The sequence below is a fragment of the Typopeltis vanoorti genome, chromosome 15 (genome assembly GCF_054136105.1).
Source record: "Typopeltis vanoorti isolate ZY-2024b chromosome 15, IOZ_Tvanoo_1.0, whole genome shotgun sequence".
Lineage (NCBI taxonomy): Eukaryota > Metazoa > Arthropoda > Arachnida > Uropygi > Thelyphonidae > Typopeltis > Typopeltis vanoorti.
This window is the reverse complement of record NC_143563.1, coordinates 62,137,282-62,149,413: the sequence shown is the minus strand read 5'-3', so window position 1 is coordinate 62,149,413 and position 12,132 is coordinate 62,137,282. Positions and strand designations below refer to the sequence as shown.

At 37.8% G+C, this 12,132-nt stretch overlaps 1 protein-coding gene across 2 annotated transcripts in view; it reads left to right on the top strand.

Annotated features, from left to right (window-relative positions):
* Positions 1–11,186, top strand: part of LOC150098803 (uncharacterized) — a 124,433-nt gene extending 113,247 nt beyond the window's left edge. For both annotated transcript variants that reach the window (XM_090404572.1, XM_090404573.1), the window contains 2 exons: positions 6,442–7,288; positions 9,384–11,186. In XM_090404572.1, coding sequence (XP_090260698.1) covers positions 6,442–7,288; positions 9,384–9,789 — 1,253 coding nt within the window. In that variant the 3' untranslated portion in view covers positions 9,790–11,186. The remainder of the gene's footprint in view (positions 1–6,441; positions 7,289–9,383) is intronic.
* Positions 11,187–12,132: the final 946 nt, after the last annotated feature.

Here is a 12,132-nt window from a genome sequence, read left to right as displayed (position 1 = left end):
AACACCTGTCCCCGGGCGGGCTGTGCGCCGTCCGCCGATTATCGTCGGCTTCGTTGCGGCCCTCCTCACTGTTCGAGTTTTGCCGTGCCGAGATTCGTGTTGTTTACACATTGTATTGCTCTTGGTTTTGCCTGCGATCCGTTCGGAACTGTCTTCGATGTGACCCCCGCATCTGACCTATCAAGTCGTGGTATTTTGAGAATGCTGCTGTACCTTACCGCTCATTGGAATGTTCATCGTGCTAGTAATCAGCCCCCAACATGCACAGTCCCGCTACTTGCTCGCACATCATGTATTAATATGTAATAGTCCCATTCATACGTATATAAATTCTCCATTGTGTATTGGAAAATAGATTTTTCGTGTCAATGAGGCTTAGATATGCATTTAAAATAAGGCAATAATCGCTACCCATTTGTCTTTACTCACGACTTTTCTATAAGGCTTTTAAAAGGCCATAAATCTGTGTTCAGTTTAGTAATTTCTAACTATAGTTGTCATTTATAGCTTTAATGATGTTTTCAATACATTACACGCTCTGAGTAAAACTACACGAAATGTACATTTATCCAGAATCACGAAAAATGTTGATTTCAACAATGTTTTATTCAACATGGTTCATTGCAGCTTTTTTTTTTTTTTAAATATCGTCTGATGAAATGTACATCAAATTTCCTATTCGAGTCTCTTGTTCATTGTTGCCTTTTAACAATATTATTCACCTTGAATGACTTTTGTCTTTTATTGTTGAAATGAAAACGAATTATTGCCGTTTTCAATTGTAAATGAAACAAAAAAAAAAACGAACAATTAAAGATGCACAGACGATTGATATCAACGGTTTTCTGTATACTAAGTTGATTCTTATTCTTTTATTGGCATTTTTAGTACGTATTAATATTCCAGAAAAGCTGCTAACTCGCCGATAACAAAAACCAATGTCGTCTGAGAACCATTTGCTTGTTAAAGACACTATTTAGGCAAAATACCTCTTTGTAAAGGCCCTAATCTCTACTAGAACTACTAAACACTTTGCTACAAGTCAGTACCATTATATACGACCGTGCTACCTCCTTTGCCATCCCTTTTAAATGCATAATAATAAGCTGCGATTATCATAACAACTGTCTCTGTTCTACCTATTACTACTTAATCAGCTCTATCGGCTTGTCCTGGTGTAAAGTCACATTTGATTCAAATACAGCCACAATTAGGTTTACTTAGCTCCCAGAACAAAGTCAGACAGCTACAATTTGGACATTTTCGGCGTAATTATAGCGATTTTTTTTGTTTCCTTTTCTTTTAACCCTGTGGCAGCATCCCAGAAAAACTGCTTCCCTGTCATTGTGGACGGGGATTATGATAATTTTCGCGGAAAGCAGCAACGTACTTGTGTAGCGTCGATTACGTGCTCGGCCGAAATTGCACAGATGACTCCTGGACGCCTTGTGTCCTCCCCATGAGTGTATTCGTCAGTCGGAGGAATTTGCGTCTGAAAAGTAGCTGTGTAGTTTGTTGGCGCCCGTTTAGTGTTTGCACCGTTTGAGTTCTGCCGCTTTGGATCTTAACGCAGTCAAATGTAAGTGAGAGTGAAACCAACTTAAAAAAAAAAAATTTTTTTTTTTCTATGTTTTAATTTCGTAATTTTTTTAAGAAAAAAATTGTCTTTCGTTTTAACTTCTTTTTTCTTTATTTATTGATAATTTATTTTATTTTATTTATTTATAAAGTAGAAGTAAAATAATTATTTGTTTGAATTGGGTTGAAAACAATTGCATTGTTGTTATATTTGAAATGTTATTAATCTCCAAGTCGACTACGTATTGAAATTAACATAATCTATAAGCATGCGCAATAAGCTGAAATCAGCAACAACTCAAGTAACGCGCAAGAATCAAATAGTATCTGAAATGGACAACAGTTTAGTTTATACGCGCAGGTGTAAAATTCAAAGCAAGTGACATTAACAATGGAATATTATTCATCAATTTTCATAATCTATAAGCATGCGCAAAAAGGTGAAATCAACTACAATGCGAGGGACATGCGCAAGAATCAAATAGTATTGGAAATCGACAACAATTCAACACACGCGCAGGAGTAAAATTCAAAACACGTGACATTAACAATGGGATATTATTCGTCTAAAGATCTAACAATACCGTGTAACAATTAGGGGATAATAATCTAAATATATCTTACGATTTGAAAAGAGCTTCGTTTGGCAACAAAAAGATTATTTTATTGAATATTATAAATCTTATAATCAAGCTGATTTGATAATGCTCTGTCAGAATGAATAGCAATTAAATAATTATATCGAAGTCCACGGAATTAACTTCAGGGTGATAAACTCTTAATGCAGTGTATCTCAAGCGTATTATACAAATGCTGTTAGCTGATTTCAGCTAGTTAATCCCTGAATATCGGCAGTGACAGGGGAAGTGTGGCTTCGTTTTAACTCTCGCTGGGTCATGTCAACGCCAAGCCATGTACATTAAGGTTTCTTGCATCCTTATCAACTTCCTTCTCGCACATGCGTGTGTTTCTTATCTTTTTTCTTTAGGTTGTTTTTGCTTGATCTTCTTCCTGTCTTATCTGAGGCAGTTTTTAACCCCACCTCTGCTAATTACTTTCTATCTTCGATCAAGAAAAGCGATAAGGTACTTGTTTACTGGGGCATTATATCGAAGGAAAGAAACTAGGAAAGAAACCTGCAGATAGTCAAAGGAATCTTATTTAAATATTGAACATCTTATATTTGAATTTGACTGTATCGATTGACTTCTTCGATTGTTGATGACGTCACAATAAAAGCTTCGAAAAAAATAAAAATTCTATTTTTTTTTATTATTATTGCCATCTGATAGTGGGTTTTCACACTTTATTTGTTTCATTTCACGTTTCCTTGCATCATCGCGGGGTCGCCTATAAGAATCAACCTTTCTTACTCTTTGTTTGGACCTTTGCTCGATACGCAGTATTTGCATTCTAAGGCTATATTTACATTCCCACCGCTCACGAACTTTATCTTATTATAGTGATTTATTTTTCCTTAATTAATAGAGTTTTGTATCATTAAGGGCATTTATTTTTGAGGATTTACATCATGTGTATTGCGTATATCGCGATTTTTTGATGACTTCATTATTCTTTCTTCCTATTACGTGATAACCTTTTGCATTTCACACACACACACACACACACACACACACACACACACACACACACACACACACACACACACACACACACACACAAAAAAAAAAAAAAAAACATTACACATTACAAGTATGGTCAAGACTTAATGAGAAAACACCTTAATTATTATCAAATTAATGCCAACATTATAAACCTTTTGCGACTTGAGGTTAGTTAGTTTGTTAGGTGTTTAAAATATATATTAAGATTTTGAATGTACGTCGACCGCTGGTTGCGTATTCTCAAAATAATCTCAATTAACAATAGTCATCCAAAGATATACCATTCGCGATAACAATTAAATGTGAATGTATGTGGAAAACAACAAAGTGGATTTCGCGCGCGCTCTACTGAAATTGATCTGTTGCATTGCAATTGTTGTGAAGAATGGTATTGTTACTTTTTTTATTGTTTTAGAGCTTACATTAAAATGAAATATCTTGAAATGTTATTAATGTTATTTTTTTTCCTCACGTATATAACTTAAGAAGTGTAATTAATCTTTCATTCATCATTTGAAAAAGACAAATGGATTTCTGAAAGGATGGGTAATCATTGATTGAGTTCCTATCAGTAATTAGTCTGTCTTAATGGCTTTCCAATAGCAGTGAATGAGGATAATGGTGCTTCAAAGGTCGCGTCATGAATTTAAAAAAAAAAAATTAATTTAATTAAAAATTCATCTATGAATGTGTGTTATCCTCAGACACTTTTTTGGGAGTTTAAGACCCATCATCGGTCACTGACCTGTTTATTAATCTCCGAAAGAACCAGCTAATTGACAGAACACACACACACACACACACACACACACACACACACACACACACACACACACACACACACACACACACACACACACACACACACACACACACACTGCTGCATCTGAAGCTTTTTCGTGTTCTTCCAAAACAATAATGGACTCTGAAGGATATGGACCGGCACAATCCAGCCTGAGTCGACTGAAACGAAAACATCCTCTGGAAACAACAACCAACATTGTTTGTAACACTCAACCATAGTGCCACCTGGTGGTAAGTTTCCAAAGTAGCGAATGTTTATGTTTATTAATGGCAGTTTAGTGCCATCTATCGGTAGAGACATTCTTCATTTCAATGTTTATGCGAATGACTGGCTTAGTGCTGGGGTTGCCAAATTCAGCATGTCGTCCGTTAAAACTTTAAACAAACATCATTTTTATGGTGCCCCCAATTCTGGAGATTTTATAGTTATTAGGGCAATTACTGGGCGCGTTTTTGGAAATAAGCCACGTGTGACATTCCTACATTTTTCTACGAGGTACAGATAACATAAGCGGGGGTAGGTCGAAGCCATGCATTTTATCCTGATTTACTTTCGCCGAGTCTGTCTCTTTCACTCTATCTTAGTTGTTGCCTTTCTGGGTGACCCATGGGGGAAATTGTAAAGATGTTAGCAGCGTTTCATTCGCTTTCGTGTACATCACCAGGGTGACACGTTTCTTTAACAGGTGCACCGACACACACCACCTTATGCTCTTGTTACCCTATGGCGCGAGGATGATGAAAACACTAAAAATATCTCGCCGCATCGGTGTGCGTTGTATCTCTAGAATGGGGAGAAAAGCCACACACACAACGTATAGAGATAGCTAAGATTAATTGCCTTCTAAATGATCTTTAAAAACAGTGGTTTAAACAGAGGATTTAGGAGCGCCACCTATCGAGAAATAAGCTTCATTAAGTCGAAATTTCATGCTTTTTTTTTTTTTTTAAAACTAAAACTTTTTCTTCTTCTTGGCTTCCGGTATTAGGCAATTGTTTGTCTGTAACGTTTTCAAGAGTTTTAAAAAGTCTTCTGCCCATCTCCTCCTGGCTCTTCCTCTTGATCAGTGTCCATTTGGTTTATATTTCCAGGCAATATTTGGCCATCTGCCCTCATTCATTCTTTCTATGTGGTTTTTCCAATTCTTTCTATAGTTTGCGATGTCTTCAGTTATGTTCACTCATTACAAGAAATGCAATTAAATCCAACAGGTGGGGCTTCGTGTTCGCTTTGCATGTGCAACGGATGCAAATATAAGGATGGCCCTTATATTTGTATTAAGGCAAGCAAGATCTAGTTCTCTGAATTGGGACACACAATCTATTAGCGGTCAACAATGTTGATGTTTATGATAACTTGTCACATTTCTATCAACTTTTTTTTTTAAATTTATTTTCCGTATAACGAATACTCAGATGGACGATCGCATGTTCATTTGACCTCTCCCCGTATAGAGTGCATGTATTCTTTTGATTTTAAGAGCATTGAACAGCAGTCTAAGATTTCCCCAAACCTTTCATACAGTAGCAAAGTGGATATTTGGTGGGATACCGACGTTTTCTGTTCCCCCTACCCTCCCGTAATATCTCTCATCAGCGAAACTGGGCTGAGCTCTTTATCAGTTCTGTATCTCGCTGTATCGTATGTTCCAGCCTTGATATGTAGGCCTAACTATAGCAGGTGGTTGAGGTGATATACGGCTCACTTTCCCCATTTCTAATTCCGATGATCTAACGCGATAGGAGAAGCGAAACAGGGAAAAGAATTCTGAGAATACAACTGAGGTCATCACGAATCATGAACCATATGACCTATTGAAGCACGCAGTTGCATGCCTCGCTCTTTATTTTCTTCCCCCTCCCCTTATTTCGATTCACTTGACAACAGGTGGGATGTGACATCGTTTGTCATTACAGTCAGTGATTGAAATACTAACGTGTTTTTATTAACTATTTGATTAATTACGTTCGTGTTTTAGCGAATGCCTTTTAAATCTTTTATTGATACGCTTCCTTGTCTGACACGTGATATTTGTTACCGTAATCTGTACTGTTGTCTGTTTTTTTTTTTTTTAATGTATAAAATATCGTTATGGAAATTCCTTTGTAGGCAGACGCAGTAGATTGAAATCAACCACAAGTTCTGACACGCGCATCAGATTGAAATCGACGATGAACACAGCACGAGCGCATGTGTGAAATCAATCACCATGTTTTTTTTCTCCCTTTTTTCTTTATTATTATTTTTTTAAAAAAACTTATTGTGACGTCATGCTCATTGCGTAACAATGTGAGTTGTTGCCAGAAGCAACAATATGCATGTTAATTCAAGCGGCTTCGCGTGTGAGTTCGATTATTTTTATATTTGTATGTATAAGAACGTGTAGAAAGTGAATAAAAAGAGACTATTCGATGCTCTTTTTTTTATTTTCAGATGACAACAGGGAGAGACCTCAAGATCCGACGACAGTAAAGACCTCAGGCATTGATGCCGACAAAAGTTTCGTCAGTCGTCCGTGTCGAACCGAACTCCCGTTCTCTACCTCAACATCATCCAGCAAGAAAGTCCTCCTGACATCACCGACTTCAACCCTGCCTGGAATTCTGATGCAACCCTCTGCTATGCACACTTTACCGCAGCCATTATATCCACGTCCGCATCTTCCGCTAGCACCTCTGCCTCTCCTTCCCGCTTATTCTGTGGCCGGATGTGCCCAGCAGTTCGGAGCGTACCCGTTTGTGCTTCAAACCCCCGCATTGACCTCGTGTCTCCCTAAACTGGACATTACGGCGAAAGACTCTGGGATGTCTCCGAGTAGTTCGGACAAATTACCGTCTAGGGTGAACGGTTTGTCGAAACCGGTGTCGAGCGAAGTGAACGGGGTCAGACAGAAATCGAAATTCGACTTCTCCAAGTTGGCCGAATCGGCCACATCGAAAGACGAACGCGAAACTCCAGTCAGCGAAAATACTTTCGACAAGGCCATCCCTCAAACCAAAGCTTCTGTGGCATTAATTACTAGCCACGCATTCCCTTTTATGACCTCTTATTACACTCTCGGAGCAATGGGTCTAGCGCCAGATTTCTTCGACAGAAAACTCGCTAGAGGGCGCGGATCATCGAGACCCAAAAAGGAATTTATTTGCAAATATTGTCAGCGTCGGTTTACTAAGTCTTATAATCTTTTGATTCACGAGAGGACGCATACCGACGAGAGGCCTTACACGTGCGATATCTGTCACAAGGCTTTTCGCAGACAAGATCATTTACGAGATCACAGGTAAGAAATAGTTTCATTTATTTTAAGTTTAGCCTAAGACATTTTTTTTTTTGTCAGCCATGTTAGGCTTAACTGTTAAGCCTAACATGGCCGTCCAACTCAACGCAAACAGCGTTGAATTTTTGCACTTTCTTCGCAGCTTTTCCAGATCCTTTCAGCATCCCTCCCTTTTATCTTTACCCCACAATGTTCCGCAGTCTTTTTAACCCACTGGTTGCCTGGTAATGTCCTAAATCAGTCATGTACACATTAGCTGTGCTGTGTCATTACTGAGTACTTGCTTCTATTAAATTGTCAGCTGTAGGGACAGTTTATCTTCGTGAGTAATATATAACTCAAGACGATGAAATAACAAATTTAGTTTGGGCCCCCGTAAGCAAGATTTATAGTTGACACCCTGCGTGTTTTCATTTGTGTCCTACGCCCGCAGTTGCTCGAAAAGAGCATACAAGAAGAAAATATAGTGTCCCCAATAAAAGACAGCATTGTTTCATTGTCCATATCTCTCCCACCCCCATCAATTCTCGCTTAGCACGGTCCTTTAGGATTGAAAAAAGGATTTCAAAATTCATATCCAAACGTGAAAAAAAAAAAAAAACATTGGAATCCCCTGACGTATTTTTAAATGATGGACTGTGAATCCTGGAGAAGGTTTCACAGTGTGTTACCGAGGGGCGTAACAATCACCCCCGAATTCCCGCTGTGCGGGTGGATCCAGAAACGGAAGGAGATTCGGGCTCACTACTACTGACAGAAAGAGAAAGAGAGAGAGGGAGAGAGCTCATGCTTCGATAAATCTTGCTTATTCTGTCAGCAAAAGTACTTTATGTCTCAGAAAGAAAGAGATTTTTTTTTTTTTCCCATATTGAAAAGTTTTTCACTCCTACTTACATCGCATAAACTACTCATTCAAATGCGTCTGCTTATCTTCTGAATCGCGTAGACATTTTCACTGGCTTTAGATGAGTAGCCATAGCCTCATAACGTCCTTTGTTTGAAGCAGGACATTTGGAGTTTATATTCTGCCTTTAACATTGCGAATCCAGAGACAAATCCAAGCACCCAAGAGAGCACATTAAAAGACGATCTAAGTCCAGATATATTCTAATATTTTTTCGATACCGATTCAAAGGTCACTTTATTGGTTTTTAACTTTTTTTTTTGTAGAAGGATAGATAGAACGGGATCGTAGCGTTGAATGACAAGACCTAGGTTCAAATCTAGACGTAGTCCTTGCAAAACAGGGCTAAATCAGTGAGTCTTAAAGGACAGGAAGATGAAAAAGAAAACATAACCTGCATACGGTTCGTGTTCAACGTCAGAAGTGCAACAAAAAGATACTCAGAGAGGTCAGGTGGAGGTCTCCGTAAAAGTACATATGGACCCAGTGGCGCGCTCAGGATTGATTTAATATTGGGGGGGGGGAGAGTTGAATAGACGATTTCAGAATACACACTACGCATCGCATACGACCTATGACTGAGCATCTGCAATGATCGCTAATTCATAAGTAGAATAGACATAGAAGACACGACACAACAAAAAAAAAAAAAAAGATTTTTTTTTTTTTTTTTGTTGTGTCGTGTTTTGTTGTGTCGAATCCCAATCTTTTTTTTCTAGCCTTTTGCAATTAGTGCTCAATGAGTCAGTCTTAAGAGACAGAAAGATTAAAAACAGACAAACCTATCAGAGAACACACACACAAGTTGTTTTTTACTTTAAAAAAGTTTTTTAATAAAATTGACAATTTTAATTGATTATGGCGATATATTTGACTCATTTATTGATCGATTGAATTGTTTCTATGGATATATTTATCATGACGTCATAAGTCCTCACACGAACAGACCTAACAGTTGTATCAACGATCTTGTAATTATCTCTGAACAAAAATCGCACTTTCATCTCTCCCGATAATCCATTTCTCTTGTAGCCCGTCCCAATGACTATTCTTTCCCTTCCACTGATCAAAGATCACGTGATAGTTTCGTAAAAATCAATGACGTCATGGCAAACATATCATGAATAGAGCAAGATTTTTCTTTTTCGAATAATGCAAGGCTTTAAACTTTTTTCTTTTTTTTTTCTTTTTTAGGTATATACATTCTAAGGAAAAGCCTTTTAAGTGTACAGAATGCGGCAAAGGTTTCTGTCAGTCTCGGACGCTGGCCGTACACCGAATACTTCACATGGAGGATTCACCTCACAAATGTCCCACGTGTGGCCGCACTTTCAACCAGAGGAGCAATTTGAAAACTCATCTTCTCACCCACACCGACATCAAACCGTACAACTGCGACTCTTGCGGTAAAGTTTTTCGACGGAACTGTGACCTCCGGAGGCATACGCTGACGCACACGCTGGGTATACCCGATCAATCTCCGGACGACGGTGCGTTTTCGCCATCATCATTGGGAATGGCTACAGACAGCTGCGACCAAGAGTATCCCTCAGACGAAGTGGACTGCCAACCACAAGAAATAGTTGATGTCGAAAATTAATTTTTTTTTTGTTGTTGTTGTTTCTTTTTTATAGACGCCAAGAAGGTCCTATTGAAACAAGAAGACATTTCTGTAAAAAATAAAATAAAAAAAAACAAAGAAAGAAATCTGAAACGGGATTGTGGTATTGTGCCAAAGATTAGCAGCACAAACTACGTAAGTCGGGGCGAAAAGGGGGGAGACTCTCCTCTCGATGTTCACCCCAACCAAGGGAGGAAAAAATTAAAAGTGCTGTGAGATTACATCTACTTGTCACCAGGTGTCGCTGGCGTCTGCCATTGAATATATTACTTTGCTAGGCCTACCTCCTTTAAAACTTGCGTCTTCCTCCAAGAAAAAAGGTTTTTGCTTTAGCACAACATGTAGCGTAGCAAAAACATCATTAGAGAAGTTTCCACTAGGCGGCGCTTTGTACAGTACACAGCAGCTATTGCCATAGCATAAGAAAGACTCGGAGAAGGATTAATAACAGTATTTTGTTTGTATGCAAAACACTCGGACAATATGTGAAAAAAAATTGTATCTCCCCTTCCCTCGTGAGGTTTGTTTCTATCCTAGTATCGCAGAAGCCTGTATTTAGTGTATTATACATAGATCTGAGTAGAAGATAAAAACAAACAAAAAAAAAAAAACAGACCACCAATCCTATTTCAGCTAATTTATTGTTGATCGGTTGCCCTTTTTTTTTTTTTTTTGTAGGCATTGTTGATTTTTTTTTTTTTTTGCATTGTTGCGTGTCTGAGTGCATATAAGGAAGCTGTGAAATAAACATTGTGATGTCATATCACGTGACAGTTGGCATATGATTATTGCCCAAAGCTATTTGTTATTTAAATTATACTATTAAAAATCTATCAAAAAAAAAGACAAAAAAAAAACAAAGAATCAAACGAAGAAGAAAAGTTATTTTGAGTCTGAACAATCCACAATATTTTTAGTATGACTGACATCTATCAAAATAGTTGTACGTCAGCAAAAAGATCGTATAACCAGTTGATTGGCAAGTCCAGGGAAGGTAGCTTTTTTTGTTCATCCACCGAACACATGGACAGACGCCGAGAGTTAGAGGCAACACCTCGCATTTGATGACCATACAGCGGCTCCGAATTAGTTCTCCTCCGGACATGCGCGTTCGTTATGCTACCTCCTTTTTTTCCAGTTATGGCAAATAATGCCATAGGGCGTGGCTGTATTTTTCAATGGCTGCACCTAAATATCCAAATCCCCCACACCCTTATCAAGAGAGTCGTGTGGATTTTTTTTTTTTTCTTCCTGTATGTGTGTATGTGCGCGCGTGCTTGTAGTTAATGTGTTGATGAGTTGTACAATAGAGACCATTGCTGTCTCTCCCTGTATGTAAATGCCTTGTGAAGTAAGTAAAACCGAGAAATATTGAAGATATTTGTGTCTGGCCTTTTTTTTAATTAAATATTTTAATTCATTGACAATAACCAAACTCGAATAGGTGAATACGATCTTTCCCATACAAACCAATACGACATGTCCACGAGATATTACAATACAATTGCTATTAAATCTTAAATCTGTAATTAAATCTTAAAACCAAATACTAAATATTAATTTTTCATTACGTTATTACCTACTCCCAATTCCATATGAAATTAATAATAAATCGGGTAATACAATGTATTTGACATATACTGATATATAATAATAAATAAATAAAATAATTAAAATGATGACCTTATTTATAAAACAAAGTTAGTCTTAAATAATAAAGCAAAATAAAAAATAAGTGATAAAAAATTAAATTTTCTTAAAATAATTAAATTTTATTTCAAAAATATGAACTTTACTTTTTACACCATATATTTTAAATTATATTTATTCTATTTTTATTTCAACTGAAAATTATTTTTTTTTTTTTTTTTTTTTTTTTGGTTTGGGGATCAATCGACCGTGAGATGCGGTGATTGGTTTTATATGAGATGCCCATATAGGGTAACGGATGGCAATGCTGAACCAATGAAGTTTAACTGAGGTTCGGCTGTTGCTGTTATCCTGGGTTAATGAGTTCGCTCTCTTAGGTTTTGCCCTAAGGGAGCACTTTGAGTCTCCGGGGAAAGTGTTCTCCGGCACGGCCCGCTGAGGGGTACTTGCCGGTGAATTATTTTCCTCGGAATATGAGCGGTTCTGCTCAGTGGTCGGGGAGCCCGTCACTGAGTGGAACCAACGCTGAGTTTGGACGGTCTTTCGCCCACTATGGAGTGGCCTAGAGATCGTCCGTATTTTTGAGATTTCACCTTTACTTACATAGTCGGTGATTGATTCATTAATGCCCTGGGAGGTAATGGATGGCAATGCTGTAACTAATGAAGTTCT